Source organism: Furipterus horrens, unplaced genomic scaffold (genome assembly GCF_987537825.1).
Source record: "Furipterus horrens unplaced genomic scaffold, mFurHor1.1.pri manual_scaffold_11, whole genome shotgun sequence".
NCBI classification, from domain to species: Eukaryota; Metazoa; Chordata; class Mammalia; order Chiroptera; family Furipteridae; genus Furipterus; species Furipterus horrens.
In genome coordinates this window covers 19,682,360-19,701,854 of record NW_028327181.1, presented here as the reverse complement: position 1 = coordinate 19,701,854, position 19,495 = coordinate 19,682,360, and the positions used below count along the sequence as shown (strand labels likewise).

Sequence of the window (19,495 nt, the reverse complement as noted above, 5' to 3'; positions counted from 1 at the left end):
CTGGCCCGGGGGTAGAGGCCATCTGGCTCGTTCCAGGAAGTGGAGGGGGAAACTGAAGATCATATAGCTCCTGAAATGTCGAGGCGGGGACAAGCATGGAGGTGGCCCGAGGAGCGCGAGCGCAGCCGCCCCTGGCCGACCAGGAACGTGCTCGGTCGGCCTCTACTAGAAAACCACCCGTGAGAGATATCTGGGGCGGCGGCCGCGCGGGGAGTGGTGCCGGCGCCCTCCGCTATCTCCACGCGCAGTTATTTTCCTACCTGCCGGCCGCTGTGGGGCGCCACGATTGGCTGCAGGCTGATGGCTCGCACTCGGATTGGCTGCTCGGACTGGGCGGCCGAGCCCGAGTCCGCCCCCCGAACCTTCAAATAAGGAAGACCCTAGAAGGATCCCGCAGACGCGAAGTTGTGCTGCAGGCCAGTGGGGCAATCCGGGAGAGGGGCGGTGAGCCGGCCGCGCGGGCGCAAAGGCACCGGGATCCTCAGAAGGCTTCCACCTGCTCGGCCGAGCCACTGCCGCGCCCCCCCGCGGAAATCCCGGGGCCATCGGGCGCGCGTTTCATCTCCAGCCATGGGGTCAGCAGCGCTGGAGATCCTCGGCGTGGTCCTGTGCCTGATGGGCTGGGTGGGCCTGATCCTGGCATGCGGGCTGCCAATGTGGCAGGTGACCGCTTTCCTGGACCACAACATCGTTACGGCGCAGACCACCTGGAAGGGACTGTGGATGTCGTGCGTGGTGCAGAGCACTGGGCACATGCAATGCAAGGTGTACGACTCGGTGCTGGCGCTGAGCCCCGAGGTGCAGGCGGCGCGGGCACTCACAGTGAGCGCCGTACTGCTGGCGCTCGTCGCGCTCTTCATGACCCTGGCGGGAGCGCAGTGCACCACCTGCGTGGCCCCAGGTCCCAGCAAGGCGCGCGTGGCTCTCACGGGCGGCGCGCTTTATGTGCTCTGCGGGCTGCTGGCGCTCGTGCCGCTCTGCTGGTTTGCCAATATCGTGGTCCGCGAATTCTACGATCCGAGTGTGCCCGTGTCGAACAAGTACGAACTGGGTGCGGCGCTGTACATCGGCTGGGCAGCCTCGGCGCTGCTCATGTGCGGCGGCGGCCTCGTGTGCTGTGGCGCCTGGGTCGGCGCCGGCCGCCCAGACCCCAGCTTCCCTGTCAAGTACTCAGCGCCGCGACGGCCCCCGGCCAGCGTCAACTACGACAAGAAAAACTATGTCTGAGGGCGCTGGCACGAAGGAGCCCCTCGTGCCAGCCTTGCTCACGAGCCGGAGGACTGGCCAGGGAGCCTTGCATGGACGGAGGCCTCCGCTGGGCCGCACCGTGCACTGGTTCCGCGGAACGCGGCCCACCAACGGGACCCTGCTCGGCCCGCAGCCCGTCCACTCCGACTGCCACTCGCTGGGCCTTGGGCGGTACCCTGCCCCGAAAAGGAGACTCGCACTTGGGAGGACTTACTCGGTTTCTTTTCTGTGGGCAGTACTTGATCAGACGTGGGTGGGGCGCGGGTTCCTTAGCTGTGTGGGCACTGGACTAAAGATGCCACTTTTCTCCCTGCCCTCGTGGTCTTGGACACCACTGTACTTCCCAGCAGCTCCTGCTGATTCCAGAGGTGCAGACTGAGGGCCCAGGGCCCCCAGTCTGAGCTGCCTGAAGGCTGTGTACAGCTGGCCTTTATGCCATCAACAGGGCCAGAGCCCAGGGGTCCAAGAGACTTGGTCTGGACCTTCCTCCCTCAACTGTGCAGCTCGCCAGGCGCACAAGACCCTGAGTGTGGGGCTGGAGCCCTGCCCTCCTTCACAGTTTGGGGGAGGGTAAGAATTTGTTTAGTAAATGGCTTGAATACCCTCCCATCTGTGTTCTGTTGTCTGTCCAGTCACCACCTGTGCCCAGCAGCTCCTATTCATCCACCCACCCACGAACTCCTCCCTAAAAGCCTCATGTGAGGACCTCCCATAACTGACTCTGGAGTCCATAAGATCCCCCCATGGCCTTTTGTTGGGTCGTCCCTGCCATCACCTTAGCACTGGGTAGAAAACAGCCACAGCTGTTTCCTACCTAGGAAGGCACTGTAATCAGAAGAAGCTGAGTCATGGGACCTGGGGAGGGGGTGGAGACCCAGCAGAGGATGCAGGTTGGACACCCTCCTCCTCAAGCAAGTGTGTAGCGGGCTTGGGATGCAGGAAGTGCTGGTGGGCTGCTAGGCTGCTGGCCTTGCATAGAAGAGGCTGGGCTCCACAGAGTGGGTGTTTTCCACCTGCCCTCTCAGGGGTTGCCTACTCTGGGTCACACCAAATGGCCACAGACATCTGCACAACACCAGCTGTGCCCTTTCTCCCAATGGTGCAGTGAGAACAGGCAAATCCAGGATTTGTGCTGGGCTTCAGCAGAGCTAGCTGCAGACGGACAAGCACATTGCCATGGGGAGGAGGCCCCATGGCCAGTCACCTGGAGAGTGCCCAGGCTCAGCTCCAGTCCGTCTGCACTTTCTGCCTTCTGTGCGGCTGTGCCCAACCTGATGACCATCTCAGACTTGTGCCAATCATCAGCACCTGCCAGGAGCACCCTGTGTGATCTTCCTCCGGTGGGTGGGACTACTGGGAACCATGCTAGCCTCAGTCAGGTACCTGGGGGTGGGGGTCCAGGAGAGCAGAGCAAACCAGAGCTGTTGCAGAAACAGAGAGCTCATTATTTCCAGCCCTGTTCTAGACACTTGAAATCAATGCATTTTTACTTTCTACCAAAGGCTAGGGCAGAAGAGAGCAGTGGACAGGAGCAAGGGAGGCATTCTAAGCCTGGCCAACAGAAAGGCTTGGCATCTACCCCCAACCCTGGCCTCAGGGGCCCTCTCTGTCCAGAAATGCCTGGGCCATGTCCAGTGGCAAGGAGTCTCCCAGGCTTCGTCAGACTTCCGGGGGAGGCAGGGGCCCTGAGGACATGGGCTCAGAGTAACTACACAGCATAGGCATTTTTGTTTGAGTGGAAGATAGGGGCTCAGAGTGACTACAGCACAGCCAGTGAGTGAGGCTTCAGGGAGGCTGAAACATCTGGTGGTCTGAGCTCCCCCAACAATGGGACAAGCTACAGTGGAATGGGCCCCACAGTACAGAGGACCTCAGCAGCTCCCTATGGCAGGCCCACCTGGCCTGTGCAGCAGGAATCAAGAACAGCTTCTGAGCGAAGGCATTGGTCATCCTGGGCCTTGCAAGCTTGTTCCTGGCTGCTGGGGCCAGCTAATACTGGCTATGGGTACTTGGCCAGGAGCAGTCTGTATACCACACAAGTGCATAGCTCTCCAACTTTTTCAAGCACCAAGCATCAGCTGGGGTTCTGAAGGGCAGTTGCACTGCCTGATTTTGCAAACAGCCACGGTGGGCAGCTTGAGGGTAAGCCCTGGAGAGCCAGGTGGCTGCCACCTGACCCATGCCAGGAACAGCAGGGGCAAACTCCACTGCCAGAGGTCAAAAGTGAAGCTGGCCACCACCGCAACTAACCCTCTGTGCCAACAGTAGTTGGCCACATCTACCCACACCTTCAATTCTAGGCCAGTTTCTAGGCTTCCCTCACCCCCACCAACTTACAGCCTGTCCAAACCACTCTGCCTCCACCTGCCCGCAACCCCAGGAACTGCACCCAGGTGGCCATGTCCTTCAAGCCTGCCTGCTTTCCCAGCACCCAAGCTCCAGGTAGTGGTCACAGTCAAGCTCAGTCACTTGTATGAACAGCTCTCCACTCCCCTAAAACAGGTGAGGTAACCGACAGACCTCCCAAAGGGCATGAACGGATGGGAACAGGGACCATCCTCGCCTCCAGATAAAGCTCCGGAGATACCTGAGATAATGGGACCAGCTGATCCCATGACTCTCCTGAGAATTCTTCTTGTTCTGAAGACTTAGGAGGTTGCCGCGGTCCTGTCCAGCTCAAACCTTCTGTGACCAAGACACAGGTGAAGCTGACCTTGGGGGTCATTGTGTCTCCAACGGGGTCCCCTCAGCCAGCCCCACCCTCCTTGGCTTAGGGCCTCACTATGTGCCCGTGGGGCCAGTGGTGTACAGACAGGTAGGTGCTGGACGGTAAGATGACAGTCCTGGGAGTGGGATGTGGTCAAGAAGATGAACTTGAGATGCTGCCAAGGCCAGGAGAACAGGAGGAAGTGGCGAGTGGGTGGACAGACCCAGGTTCTGGTGGGCATTGCTGGGAAGTGGTCAGCGCAAGTGCTGTGTGGACGTCCACATGTTCAGTGGCCCAGCCTCTACCCATTGCCTTCCTGACACCCCCCACCCATGCTCATTTCCTGCTGGGCTTAAGGGTGTTCAGGGCACCTATAAACCCGCAGAAGGCTAAGGGCACAACTAAATGCTGGCCCTGTGACTGGAGCAAAGAATGGAGCACTGAACCTAAAATAAGTATTTTATTCCATTAAAAACCACTGTCCATACATTTAAAACTATGTCCATAACTTACAATCTAAATAAAAGCCCATTAATATAAATTAGGAGAAGGAAGTCATTTCTGAAGAAATCCAACTCTGGAAAAGAAAAAACAGAAATACATTTCAACAATTCTGATGTCTCCCCAAAGTAAAGACATTGCCCCAACGTTCCCTCTGACAGGTCAGGCTACTGCTTCTGAGTAGCCTCTACCACTCATGAGGTGAGGGCCACCCCAGAACTACCAAGGTGCTCACTGCACCCTCCTGGCCAGGTCTAGGCTGCCATCTGCCTTACAACCTGAAGGCCTTATGGACCCCCAGCACCTTCTTACCTTGCAGACCCTTCCCAGTGGCTTGCCCAGCATCAGCCCCATGGTAACCCTCCCCTTGCAGGGAGCATCTCCCTGCCAACCCCAAGCACACTGCTCCTCCCCCTTCCTGGCTGACCCACCCTGCACCCTGTCTTGGTGGCAGGACACACAGTAGCACTGGCATCATCACTAATGCCTACGGCTCTGTGCGGAGGCTCAGCACTTGTTTAAGGGGTAACAACTCCATTTTAAAAGAGGAAACAGGTAAGTTCTTGCTAAAGACCCTAAGGGTCTGACCCCAGAGCCCGTCCCCAACAAGAAACCTCTGTACCCCAGCCCAACCTGACAGAGGGACAGTGGGGTTCGGCAGACCCCCTATGCCATTCTCAGCAGCGCCCACTGGGCTCCAACAGGGGAGGGCATCTGCTCTCACAGCTTCCAGCTCATCATGGATGGGGAGGCAGGAGGACCCTGGGTTGGCACAAGGTCCTCCCTACATCAGAGCCTTGACAGGCCTGACAGCCACAGCAGTGGCCCCAGCCCAGGCTCAGGGAGAGGCAGGGCTGGGTGTGGGGGGCCCTAGGGTCCTGTACTGAGAAGTGGTCACTAGGCACAGAACAGCCTCCCTGACCTGGGCAGCTGTGTCCCATGTCCTCAGGAGCCCCTTAAGAAAGAGGTTTGTCAGTTACAGCCACATGCTGTGCAGGCCCACAGAGAGCGGACATTTTATAATTCTCAACTGAGTGGCTGACAACAGCTTCGCTTTCTCAAAAGTCAAGCACACAAGAGCTTGGATAGAGGCCCTTGGGGGCTCCAGTCCAGGGCCTGAAGCCAGGCTGGAGGGGTGGCCCCTAGGGGCACCGTCATTCCCAGCAGTGCCAGGAGGTCTGCGTGTCCCTGGCTGTTGATCAACCCACAGTGAGGTTGGGAAGAAGAGGGCAAATGCCAGCTGTTTCTGAAGGGGTCCCAGGAACTTCATGTAATTAGCTCCCCCAAATGCCCCACTGTGGCGTTGCCGCCAGCACAGAGACAGACATTCTTGGGAAAAATGTGCTGGCCCCAAATCTTAGGAGCCCTGCCCCAGTTTGAAACCCAAGTAGAAGCCTGGCCTGAGGAGGAAAAGAGTAGGAAAGCCACAGCAGGGATGGGGTGGGGGTGGGGGGTGGATAGCAGCCCTGGCTTTGTGGCGGGGGCCCTCCCATGCTGCCCCCATACTCACCCTCAGGACAGGAGGGAAACAAGCGCGTCCAGAAACTTGCTCCGATCCTCCGCTTTCAGTTCAATTACTGCAGTAATGAAAGAAAAACATGTGGTGAGACGGGAGGAGTAGGGATGGGAGTGAGGGGGAAGTGAGAAAAACAAGTCAGAGCACATTAACTTCCTCTTCCCACCCATCCAGGGCTGGAACCCTCCAGCACATTCCAGAATGGACTTGGCTCCTTGATGGCCTAGAATATTCTGGACTAAGAGGTTATACTTCTCCATCCCTCTGCATTTAAGCCTCAGAAACTGCCAGCTGCCCTGTTGGTGAGGCTGGGGCTGTGGTCTGTGGGGAAGACCCCAGGCAGCCTGGGGACCAGCACCCACAGGCAACAGAGGGAACACGGGGGATGCGACAACTTAGACCAGGTCCTCCCGCCCTGTTGGACAGAGTGCTGCCCACAGCAGGCTGCAGGAGGCCCTGAAGTCTGCCAGACAGGAAGCCAGCCTTCTGTCCTGCTCCAGCCAGTCCCTCAGCTTCAGTGTTCTCTTCTGTAGAGGGGGAACACGATGCAAATTGCCTTAGTCTCTGGAGGGCGATCAGGCTCAGACAAACACATGGGCCCTCCTCAGAGGGCAAGCCAGGCAGGCCTAGTCCTGAAACTATCTGTGCTGTGGGTCGTGGCTCCAGGAGCCCCAGGCCCAGCTCGCCCAGGCAGCACTGGCCTAGCTCCCTGAGCCTCCCGCCCACGATCTCCACCCACAGGGGAAGCCAAGCAGCTCCTGGCCCACAAACCCTCCCTGAGTGTGGCCAGGACATCCTGTGGGACAGCCAGCACCAACCTCTCCCATTTCTCAGATGTAAAATTGAAACCATCCAATGCAGAGTGGGCCCAGTGTGAAGCCAGCTCTAGACACTGAGGCAACTGGGATGAAGATGGGGTCTCTGATGGCAGTGATCGTTCAGTGATGTTTTCTGTCATGATCTCTTCAAACAGGTTTTCAATTCCTTGTTCTCTCTTCTTCTGGCACCCCCATGATGTGAATGTTGGTACGTGTGATGTTGTCCCAGAGGCCCCTTAAACTCTCATTTTTTTCTTTTTGCTATTCGGATTGGGAGTTTTCTGCTGCCTATCTGCCAAATCACTGATTTGATCCTCTGCTTCATTTAATCTACTGTTGATTCCTTCTAGTGTATTCTTCATTTCAGTTATTATATTCTTAATTTCTGAATGGTCCTTTTTTATGTTTCCTGTCTCTGCTGAAGTTGTCTATTCTTCCTCGAAGTTCACTGAGCATCCTTATAACCAGACTTTTGAACTCTGCATTGGCAGATTGCTTGTCTCCATTTTATTTAGTTCTTTTTCTGGAGTTTTCTCCTGTTCTTTCATTTGGGACATATTTCTTTGCCTCCTTTTGGCTGCCCCCCTGTCTGTTACTGCAACTACAGCAGAGGATCTGTGTGCAGGGGCCTACCCCACGGGTCAGGACTCGTTTCAGCAGGGCTCTGGTGCCTGCCGAATATGCTCCTGCAGTGCATTGCTTGTAGAGGTGGTTGGGTGGTGCCCTGGCGTGGTGTAAAGCTGTCCACTGGGTGCACTGGCTCTGGGGCCTCCTGGGCGGTGCAGGCCAAGGTCAGTCTTCTGTCTGTACCCTGCTACAAAGTGATCTGCAGATGGTTACCACTTGTGCTGGGCCCAGGAGAAGCCAAGTCACAAACCAAGGCTGGATGCCGCCAGTGCAAACATTGCGGCTGCTTTAGCAAGAGATGCAGGGCATGCCAAGGCCAGATGCTACCTGTTTAAGGTTTGACCTTTGAGAGATTTTAGAAAAGCCTGCAGCATGAGCCAAGACAGACTGAGCCTTTACTGGTGCAGCTCAGCTAGGTGGGCATCATCCCACAAAATAAAAGATGGCCAGGTGGGCATCATCCCACAAAATAAAAGATGGCCAGTTCAATTCCCAGTCAGGGCACATGCCTGGGTTGTGGGTTCCGTCCATAGGCAGAGCAACCGATTGATGTTTCTCTCTCAAATCGATGTTTCTCTCCCTCTCTCCCCTATTTCTAAAAACAAAATAAAACCTTAAAAAATAAAAAAAGGGCAGGCTGAAACTCCACTGGAAGTGGCTTGGGTGCACCTGCAAGTTGGGTAGGGCAGGGTCTCAGGGAATCATCAGAGCAGAACAGAAGATATTAGCCAGGTTGATGGAGATTCAGATTCGGCATCTGCCTGAGCCTACAGGAGGAGGGCTAAGCAAAGGAACAATGGCTTCTGCAGCACTTCTGTCTGGGACAAAGCTGCCCCTCCAGCTCCTGCCCCAAAGTCAGACAATTCAGTTCCTCCTCTTATGTCCCTGGTGCCTTTCGAGCTGCTGCCCCAGCGCTGGAGCTCAGAGCAATTGAGTCCAAGTAAGTCCATACTCGGACCGCCCTTTAGGAAGAACACCAGGGACTCCAGAAGCTCTCGTCTCGTCTCACTCAGCCACAATCCCTGCTACTTTATGCAGCCAAAAGTTATGGGAACTTCTCCTTCCGGCACTGGAACCCTGCGCTGGGAAGTCTGGGGTGGAGCTAGGACTCCTCGTTCCTCAGGGAACCCCCCAGTCAAGAAATTTCTCCCAAATTTTAACTGCCATAGGTGGATGTGGGACCAACTCATTCCACATCTCCACTCCTCCTACCAGTCTCCACGTGGCTGCTACTTCATAGCCTTAGTTATAGGACTTCTGTTCAGCTAGACTTCAGGCAGTTCTCAGTGATGATTGTTCTATAGTTGTTGTAATTCTGATGTGATCATGGGAGGATGTGAATACTGCATTTACCTATGTCGCCAACTTGATCAACAGCCCTGAGAGCTTAGGCCCTGCTGTTTCTATGACGCATAGAAGGGGCAGGTGCCCTTGATGGGTTAGTTTGGGCCCTGGAGGCTCTGGTGGTCAGTCCTCCAGGCTTGTTGGTGAAGTGGTCTCAAGGGCCAGGCCTATGGCTACCTAGGCAACACCTGTTCCCTCTCCTGGGAGCCCGTCAGGGCCCAGACAGGAGGTGCAGGGTGCGAGGCATGCCAGAGCTCCCTGAGCTGCCTAGAGAAGCCAGCACAGGGCTGCTTCCAACAGGATGATAGGCCCGCTGGCAGGGTACCTCTGGTGATGCCAGCTTCCCTGGTGCCAAGGCCAGTGCTGACTTTGAAGTGAGGGGCCCCCATTCATCACTCTTACCTGAGAGGTCAAAGTAATTGTGCAGTGTCCGGGAGTTGGTGCCCTCTGCTGCTTTCTCAAATGCCCGCCCAAAAAAGCTGCAAACACATAAAGAGGCACAGTAAGGGTCTGGCCAATGTGATGGACCCTTCCCACACCCCTGGAGAACACTAGAGTAGGCCCAGACTCCTCCTAAGCTGCCAGTTCTGCCCATCAGCACTCATATCCCTTCCTGCGCCACTGCCCTCTGAGGTCTCACCACTACTCACTGGACTGTCACCGCCTCTCACTGCTGCTTCCCACCTATACCCAACTGAGTCCTTCCCAGCCCTCAGGGAGTGAATGTTCGTCCATACCCCCAGGGCTCTGGCTGCAGCCTCCCTCACATGTGGCACTGTGCTGGCATCTGGGGCAGGTGAGAGGCAGACGGATGGATGGGGGGCTCTCAGCTGAGACCAGGTCTCACATAGTAGGGTAGCACTGGGAAGAGGCTGCAGGGCTGGGTTATGGCACACAGGTGGGATTCTGCCCAGCAAGGACAGGAGGCAGGAGTACCCTGAGCTGCTGAGAGCATAGGGCAGCAGGGAGACAGCCTAGAGCATGGGTCCAGCCCCTGGGGGCTCAGGGCCATGGCAGCAGGGCCAATGGAAGGAGTGAGTTGTGGGTAAGGGGCTCTTGGCCCACCATGGAGTACAGGCAAGAGGGGCATGTGCTTCAAGCTTCCATAGCAACTCTACAAGGGACTGTGCACATGAGTCAGAGCTAACACTAAACATGGTTACATGTATGACATATAATGACAAACTGACAGCTGGAGGGAGGATGCAGGTGGCTGTGATGACCCACGGAGGAAGTGCTTACTGGACACCTTGGGAATCCAGGCCAGGAGCTCTGGACAGCTACGAGCTGTGTGATCATGAATTGTGGAGACCCATGAAGAAGCTTTGAAGAGCAGCCTAGCCACAGAGGAGCACTTGTCTTTAAAAAGTCCATTGTCTCTCCATGGTCTTTGCACACAAAGGAGGTCAAAGCTCACCACAGTGGAGCTAGGACTGATCTATATTGACGACCTCCACAGCCAAGGCCAATGAAGGCCAGTTGGGAAAAATGAGGGGCACAGGACACTCATTGATCCTTGGTGCCCCAAGCTGTCCCACCAGGAAGCGGGATGGCAGCTTCCTGCTACCGCTATCAGTCAGTATCAGTCCAGAGTGGCCTATGGAATTTGCTGGGAACACTAGACACGAGGCACTGATCACACCTACGAGGCAAAGACACCTAAGTACGGTGACAGGCAGCCCCTGAAATTAGCCACCAGGTTCTCCAGTTTGCAGAACATGGAGGGGCAGCAGGGAGAACTAGGGAGACCCTCGGCCCTACCTGATGGTCAACACCTGGTCTGGAAGGAGTGGGCAGGAGGAAACCCAAACCTGATGCAAGAGGAGGGCAAGACCACAGCACTGAAGGTGCAGGCAAGGGCTAGAAGGATAACTAGAAGACGTGGGAAACACCTCTCAGAAGTGCAAGATGAGCCTGTGTATTTTCAAGCCCACTGGTATGTCCTTAATAACAAAGTGGAAAGAGCATGAATGTCCAACAGGAGATAGGGTAACCTGCCACCTGTGGATTGAAGCCCTCACAGGCCTGCCGCATGGAGGAAAAGGGTGTCCTCGGTGTGGCATTGAGGCGAAACCTCACCCAACTCCAAAGGGCTCATGAGCCAATGACACCCCTATGCTCCCACTAAGTGCCCAGGACATGTGGACCAAGGCTCACTTCTTCCTGTCTGAGCTGTCAGTCTCCGGGGGGATGCCCACCACTGTTACTGTCCCTTGCTCCACATTCAGTGGGGCAGCCATCACCAAGGGCAGCAGCTTGCAGCGCCGGTTCTTTGTCTGTGGAGGCAAAATACACCCTCAGTCATGGCCCCACCGGGTGAGTGCGCCCAGGACCTTGACAGAGCCAACTGCTCACTCCCCAGAAGCCTTCAGGAGCTCCATATCACCAGAAGAGATGCTCAAGCCCCGATGGGCTGCTCCATCTTCATTTTGTACTACCGGTTCCCTCCCTTACCTCCTTTAGGTCCTGACAATTATCGTCTCTTCCAGGAGGTCCTCCCCAACCAAGCCCTTCGCCCTCATCCTGCCTTGTGGAGGGAAAGGTTCCCCACGGTGTGTACTCATGTACTGCACGTACTCATTCCTTGTCTGCCCCTTCACTAGCATGTATGCTTCCTCAGCACGGACACTCGAGGGTTTCCTTCAGTGCTACATCCACGACACCCACACCCCACAACAAAGGTGACCAACTGCCTTGGTCTGTCCAGGCCAGAGAGGCGTTCTGGGATGTTAACCTATATGGTTGGTTGGCCACCCTATGACATCAGAGCCCGGCAGGGAGTAGATGTTTAATAAACATCTGATACATGAATGGATTTGTGAAGTGGGTATTCACTCACCCATTCTATAGATAGGGAAACTGAGGCTCAGGTCAAATAACAGATCTCACATCACACAACTGGTAAATGAAGAGGCTGAGACTGAAATAGTCTAGAGAGCTTCAGAACCCCTGATTATACCCTAGTGTACCTTTTGTCATGACTTGACAGTCTTTAAATAATTTTATTGGTCAGTTCAGGGGTATTAGATAATCTCAGCTTTCTATCCAATATTTGTCTAAAGTAGCCCCAGTGTAAGCCCTTATCCTGGAAGCAGACTGATTGCTGAAATGTGCAGGATCAGCTTTTCCTTGGCCACATCTGGGAAAGGGCTCACGTTATCAGGGTAGGGTCCCTGCCCCAATAATGACAGCTGAGCTGGGGCAAGGGCAGGGGAGGGCGTCCCGACCAAGGGAAAGAAGGGTGTTAGGCCAAAGGGAAGACGGGAAGACAGAACCACACACAGAAAGGGGGAAATCAGCCCAGAAAACAAACTTTCGCAGGGAAGCAAGTCTGCTTCAAACAACTGGGAGGTTCCTAAGGGTCAGCTGAGGGAAACGCAGCTCAGAAAAAGGGAGGGGTTTGCCAGACCCTGCAGTGGGTGAGCAGCCACCGGCACCCAAGGCCAGCTGCCAGTGCCCATCTGAGCACTGACTGAGCATCTGCCTTCTGGCATCCACCCACCCAGCTCCTCACCGAATACACAAAGGACTTGAGCAGGTGTCTGCTGAGCAGACTCAGGGACGCTGGCTTGGAGAACAGCGCGACGTCTGGAGTACCCTGCGGGAAGACGACAGATGGCTCCACAAAGCGTCAGGTTGACACCCCACCCCGCAAGAGGAAGCGATGCCTTCTGGCTGGCAGGCTGTGCCCAGAGACCCAGTGCCCGCCCGTAGCCCCAGGAAGCCTGACCTCCATGAGGGAGCAGTAGAGGAAAGGGCCCTGGGAGATGACGAGGTTGGTGCAGAGGCAGCTGGCGATGATCTGCTGTGTAGCCAGCAGCCGCTTCTTGGCAAGTTCCAGGCCGCGGTACAGCTTGTCCAGGTTACCCCTGTAACACAGCAGACACGTGGCTTCAGCACAGAGTCAAACAGAACACTCAGTTCCTGGGTCAGGAAGGGATGTGGGGATGACAGTTGATTTCACACCCTTCTGCATTCCCTTTCGTGTATAAGGAAGGAATAAACAATGTATAAACGCATAGCGATGGACATGAGAGGTGGGAAGGGGTGCTGGCATCAGAAGACAGGAGACTAAAAGCCAAAAGCAGGAAAAGACCCTGCCCAGCAGGCCCTGGGAGCTGTCTGGAGGGCTCTGACAGGAGTGGCCTGGGCAAGGGCTGGGGGGAGGACCAGGGACCCCACCACCTGACAAATAGGTCTTTACCCTTCCCCGCAAATGGAGGGCTCTCCCCTGAGTACATTAAAATGAGTCTTCATAGAGAAGTGAGGTCCACAAGCAAAGCCTCTGCACTCGGAAGTTAAAAGCTCTGCAGGTGGCACATTGACTGCCCGCCCATCAAGATGAAGTGATGCCTTCTCGCTGGCAGGCTGTGCCCAGAGACCCAGGGTCCATACCCCCACTTGAATGCAAAAAAACCCCAGACATTTGAGAAATACCTGCGACCTGAAAAAATGACCCTAGAGGAAATAGAAGTAATTTGAAGAACAAAAGAAAACTGAAAATGAACTCTAGTACCTTCAGAGAGATTTGGGCAACTAATACTTTCATAAACCAAGAACTGGATGCTATGGAAAAGGAATCATCTGAAACTAGAAAGTGTCTGTGGAAAGTAAAATAACTGCAAAAAATAAAAAAGTCTCTTTTAAAGGCAAGAGGACAGTCAAGAAAAGCTTCCTTAACATCCATAACAAGACGAAAACATGGGAATATAAGACAAAAATAAGAAACAGAGAATTGTTCTAGAAGCCTCGAAAGAAAAGAAAAACCACTGATGTATAAAGGTGTGCACGCTGGGGGAGTAGTGTGCGCGCTGGGGGAGTAGTAAAGAACTAGCACAAAAACATACTATGAAATTCCAGAACACTGAGAATAAAAGAAGAAATTCAGATAGGGTGGGAACATATTTACAAAACAACGGACCCAAAACGGCTCAAACTTCTCATTAGCACCACTGGCTGCTGGAACACAGGAGAGCAATAGAATCCACATTCAACAAGAAATTTCGTTCCACCTTGAATTCTATTATGAGCTAAACCAGCAATCAGAGGAGGGTAGAATAGGTATTGCCAGATGTGTAAGAACTCAGAATATTTATACCTTACACACACTCTTTAATAAAAGTTATGCTAGAATTGTGCTCTAGCAAAATGAGTTTAAAAAAAAAAAAGACAAAAGACAAGGATCCCAAGAAATGCTGGCTCCAAACCAGGGGTGCAGTCAAGGGCCATCCAAGATTGCAGCAGGCAGCAGGCAGCAGGCAGAGGGAGCTGCAGGTCCAGGCTAGAGTCAAAGGCAGAATCTAGGCTCTCACGGACAATGGGGCTCAGGGAACACCTGCTGAACGGAGAGCTGAGAAAAAACTGGATATGATAAAAGAGACAATTAAGAGCTCCAGGAAAAACAAAGAGCTATACTAGAAAATAAAGTAATCACCGCTCATCATTGACTCTTGAAATATTTTAAATAAATTTTATTCTTTTTAATTTTTTATTTTAGAGAGGGTAAGGGAGAAAGAAGGAGAGGGAGAGAAACATTAACGTGAGAAACATGGATGAGCTGCCTTCTGTATGCGTCCTGACTGGGAACCAAACCTGCAACCCCGGCATGTGCCCTGACCAGGAATCGAACCAGCAACCAATCACATTGAGGGATGACACCCAACCAACTGAGCCTCACTGACCAGGGTGATTCTGAAATATTTTAATAACACAATGAAGTAACATTATTTATTGATTTTCATCTTTTAGACTCAACCTTAGCCAAAAATGAGATGACTCACATTCTAATCTCTACCTCCAGATTAAGTGTTCTCAATCTTTAAAATGCAAAAGCATAGATTTCAGGAACTGGGAAGTATGGGGAGGAGAAAAGTAGGGATGCTGACACCCTTTTCTTACAAAGAAGGGAGACCAGAGACACTGGTGATAGAACAAGACGTAAGTATATTGAAGTCACAAAGAAACTAAAAATAGTGACAGACTATAACAACAGGAGGGGAAGGAGCACAAAGGTGGGAAAATGAAATGCTCTTTTGTCATAGCAGGAAGTCAGCAGACAATGTCTAAAACTGACCCATCAATCCTGGGATGAAGGTAGCAGTTGACAGAACTAGTTTTTGGATTTGCCCATGTTTCCAGATAAAAATACACAGAGCAACTCCAAACCAAAACCCCTGGACCCACACTTACAATACAAACCCCCTAATAGAAGCCAGTAAAAACAGGCCACCAACTGGTACATTGTCAATGTCAGTGTGGGAGGGAGCAGAGAGGCAACAAGACTTAAGGATGATGAAAACTACAGGCAATTGGGGAACACTAAGAGGAGTTTTGCCCTACCCAAGCAGGAGAGTGTGAGGGGACTTGTTAGAGTACAAGGGGTGTGGTAAAGACGAGGGGGCTGGAGCAGTCTAGCCCTGGGAGGCCCAACTGACAGGCAAGAGAGCCTTTCCACACTGGGCCTCTCACTAAGGAGAAACTGCTCAATCAAAATTGAGCAAGTTAGGGACAATACGAAAAGGAAAGAGAGGGTGCAGATGAAAACACATAGGGGTTTAGTGAAGGTTCTAGCCAGCACAATCAGGCAAGAAAATGAAATAAAAGGCAGATTGGAAAGGAAGAAGTGAAACTACCTCTTTTTGCATATGACATGATCTTGTATATAGAAAGTCCTAAGGAATCCTCTATAAAACTACTGGCACTAACACGTAAACAAGTTAAGCAACAATGCAGAATATAAGGTCAATATGCAAAAAATCAACTGTATTTATTCAGTAGCAATGAAAAAAAGAAAAGAAAACAAGTCCATTTACAACAGCATCAAAAAGAATAAAATATTTAGGAATAAATTTAACAAAAGAAGAGCAAAGTTTATCCTCTAAAAACTACAAAACATTGTTGAAAGAAATTAAAGTTTCTAAGTAAATAAAAAACCACCCCATGTTCATCAGTTGGAAGACTTAACATTGTTAAGATAGCAATACTCTTCAAATTGATCTATAGGTTCAATACAATCTGACTTCTTTGCAGAAATGACAAGCTGATCCTAAAATTCATGGAAATCCAAGGAACCCAGAATAGCCAAAATTTGCTACAAAGCTGCAGTAATCAAAACAATGTGGTACTGCAATAAGTATATTGATGAACTAGAATTGAGAACCTACAAATAAATCTTCCCATTTACAGTCAACCAATCTTCAACATGGGTGCCAAAATAATTCAATGGAGGAAAGAAGTCTTTTCAGCAAATGGTGCTAGATCAACTGGATGTCGCATGCAAAAAAAAAATTAAGTTGGGCCCCTTCCTTACATCAGACACAAAAGTTAATCTCAAATAAATTATACACCTAATATGAAGGCCAAAACTATAACACTCTTATAAAAAGCAAAAGTGTAAATCTTCATGACCTTGAATTAAGCTATGCTTCCTCAGATATGACACCAAAAGCACAAGAAACAAAAGAAAACATAGATAACATAAGCATCAAAATTAAAACTTTTGTGCTTCAAAGTACATCAAGAAAATCAAAAGACAACCCACAGGATGAGAAAAAAACATTTGCAAATCATGTACATAAAAATGGATTTGTATTTAGAATACATAAAACAATCCTTACAACTCAATAACAAATAGAGCCCAACTGAAAAATGGACAAAGGACGTGAATAAACAATTCTCCAAACAAAACATACAAATAGCGCATAAGCACATGAAAAGCTGTTCAACATCATTAACCATCAAGGAAATGCAGATCAAAACCACAATAAGATACCACTGCATACCCACTAACATGGCTTGATCAAACAAGACAAAAACAAATGTTTGCAAGGATATGGAAAAATCGAAACTTTCATACACTGCCAGTGAGAATATAAAATGGGGCAGTTGTTTTGGAAAACAGTCTGGCAATTAGCTCCTCAAAAGGTTAAACACAGATTTAGCATATAACCCAGCAAGTCCATTCCTAGGCATATGCCCAAGAGAAATAAAAAGATATGTTCACACAATTTATATGTGCATGTTTATGGCAGTATTATTCATAATGGTTTCCCCTGGCTGGTTTGGCTCAGTGGATTGAGCGTCGGCCTGCGAGCTAAGTGTCGCTGGTTCGATCTTCCAGTCAGGGCACATCAGAGAAGGAAAACTCTGACTCCAAAAAACCTCCGCTGCCTTGCGGCATACCTCTTCAGGGGAAAGGCTAAGGGAGTAAACCCCGACAGAAAATCCGGAGCCGGAGTCCCTAAGGCGGTTTGACGTTGTAGTCAACACCGGCAACTCCTGCGGTGCACCTGAAGCCAAGCTGTATTGACTCCGTCTTTCCCTTGGACCCTTCAGCTGCGAAGAGAGGGGGGGTCTGCTGCATGGGCAACAGCACACCCTCCATATCACCCTGCCCAGGCTCTGTAGCTTCAGCTTCACTGGAGAGGACACTCCAGCGTCATCACAAGATGTCGATTCAACACGGGAGGAGACAGATACCGTGTCACTCCCGAGTTGGACTGCACAGCCATTCTCGGCGGTGCAGATAGACTCTTAAGAAGCTACACCATCGTCTCTCGAGACGGACGGCTGCCGACGATTCATAATGGTTAAAAGGAAGAAATTACCCAAATGTCTATCAACTGATGACCAGACTAATAAAATGTGGTATATCCCTATAATAGAAAATTATTGGAAATAAAAAGGAAGAAAATTCTCACCCATGCTACAAAATGGATGAAGCTTGAAAACATTATTCTAAGTGACAGAAGCCAGACATAAAGGACTACGTATTATCTGACCAAATGATATGAATTGTCCAGAATAGCAAATCCATGGAGACAGAAAGTAGATTAGTGGTTGCCTAGGGCTGACAAAGATGGGGTATTTGGAAAGTAATGGCTAAGGGGAGCAGGGTTTTGGGGGGGGCAATAAAAAGATTTTTAAATTAGTGATGATTGCACAACCTTGTGAATATACTAAAAGCCATCGAATTGCATACTTTAAACGCATGAAGTATATGATGTGTGAATTATAGCTCAGTAAAGCTGTTTTTAAAAAGTATGCCAGGGAACAAGACCAGGACACCCCAGAAAGCAAGACCCTATGTTTTTTAACACTGCAGAAAAGCAACAGTGGCAGCTTTCTGGAGTTAGAAAGGTTCTGAATCATGCCTCCTCCTAAAAGCCAGGGTAACTAAATTCACAAAGAAAATGAGCAACAGATGAGTTTCAAGGCCAAATCCTCTCAAAGTAACTATTGGAGAAAAAAAGAGACTAAGGAGCAGAACAGCATTCCTGTCGTCAATGAGTGCATCATAAGACATGCCCTCAAATGATCTAAACTGTAATGTTTCATCCTATTTCAAACCCAGCTAAAAGACATTAAAAAATAATATAAGACATCTTGGGAAGTAAAATAAGAAAAAAAAAGAAATAAAAGATGAAGAACGGGAAATGAAGAGTCAACTAGAAGAAACAAAAGTATGAATAAACACCACAAATAATGCCTTAAGAACTGAAAAAGAAAATTTTAGAAATCAAAAGGAAAAAAAAAAGAGACAAAAAGAATTCAAGAGAAAGTGACATGTACTGAAGATGGACAGGAAATGTGTCACGTGCGCCCCTCCCTCTGGTGCACTGTGATCCCAATGTGCACTTCAGCAGTTTCTGCAGGCCAGTCACCCCCACACTCCGGGGGTCCCTGGACAGTGTGAGGTTGAGGGCAGGAGGTGCCCCAAGGGGCTGGAGGACATGGCCACGGCCACGTAACTACCTGGAGAGACTGTCCAGAGCCTGGATGAAGTTATCCGTCCCTGAGCTGTCCTTCTCAGGGCTCTCCATCAGTGACATGGTAGCAAAGATCACGTCACTGGCCAGGAACTTATGCTTGAAGCCAAAATGAATGCTGAAAGTCTGCACACGCATATCCTTCATCCTGCAACAGGAGGAAGCAATGTGGCTGTCACATGGGAGTGTCCTCATGCTGTGAGTGGGTTCTCACCACGAGGCTAGAACAGCAAAATGTGCTGCTGTTGGTCCCCGCACAATACACGATGGCAGTACAACTCTTTTGGTCAGAGAATGAAGGGGGTTAGAAGCCCTGACATAGGACCAAAGCTGCCCATCTGGTTGGGGGCAGAACAATAACCAGCCGTTGGGCCGGGTTGCCAGGAGCAGCCAGACACGGGTCCTCCAGCTACGCTAGAGAACGTGGTTGGAAAGAGCTGGCCTGAACCTTGCCCCAGTGGGCTCTCTTCCACGCCTGTTTCCTGTGTCCACTGAGGGACACTCTGGGTTGACCTCAAATATCCACACCTCAGCCCCAGGATTTGAGGATTCTGTATCTTCTGCGCACTTAACAAAAGCCCTATTTTTAACCCAGCGAGAACTCAAAACTTCAGGAAATGCTCGACAGGTCATGCTCATTTGTGCATTCCTGGTTTTTTTGCATTAATCTAGGAATGTGGTTAAAGCTGAAGTCTTAAAGTAGTTTAATACAGAAAAACATGTTTACCCAAATTTATTCGCAGATTCTTCAATCATCTCCCGCAAATTCTCCTTCAAGGAGATGTCCATGGATTGAAACTTCTGCTTCACCTGTTTCAGGGGGAGACTGGAAGGGCAGGAAGCATTAGGCACACGAGCAACCTGGCTTCAAACAGAGAATGCTGAAACACCAAAGGGACGGAGAGAACCCCACAAGGGGTCCCAGTGTTTGTAAGCAAGAGGCATCCCGTGTGGGCCTTCAGGCGAC

General features: G+C 51.2%; 2 protein-coding genes across 2 annotated transcripts in view; one reads left to right on the top strand and one right to left on the bottom strand.

Annotated features, from left to right (window-relative positions):
• Positions 1–376: 376 nt before the first annotated feature.
• CLDN5 (claudin 5) lies at positions 377–1,855 on the top strand. Its single transcript, XM_090290890.1, has one exon. The coding sequence runs from the start codon at positions 571–573 to the stop codon at positions 1,225–1,227; it is 657 nt and encodes a 218-aa protein (XP_090147016.1). The 5' UTR covers positions 377–570; the 3' UTR covers positions 1,228–1,855.
• A 2,547-nt stretch (positions 1,856–4,402) lies between these two features.
• Positions 4,403–19,495, bottom strand: part of CDC45 (cell division cycle 45) — a 28,831-nt gene continuing 13,738 nt past the window's right edge. Inside the window, exons 12-19 of the mRNA XM_090291160.1 lie at positions 19,256–19,354; positions 18,515–18,676; positions 12,492–12,630; positions 12,276–12,359; positions 10,919–11,037; positions 9,164–9,240; positions 5,967–6,033; positions 4,403–4,532 (exon numbers count right to left, since the gene is read on the bottom strand). Coding sequence (XP_090147286.1) covers positions 5,969–6,033; positions 9,164–9,240; positions 10,919–11,037; positions 12,276–12,359; positions 12,492–12,630; positions 18,515–18,676; positions 19,256–19,354 — 745 coding nt within the window. The 3' untranslated portion in view covers positions 4,403–4,532; positions 5,967–5,968. The remainder of the gene's footprint in view (positions 4,533–5,966; positions 6,034–9,163; positions 9,241–10,918; positions 11,038–12,275; positions 12,360–12,491; positions 12,631–18,514; positions 18,677–19,255; positions 19,355–19,495) is intronic.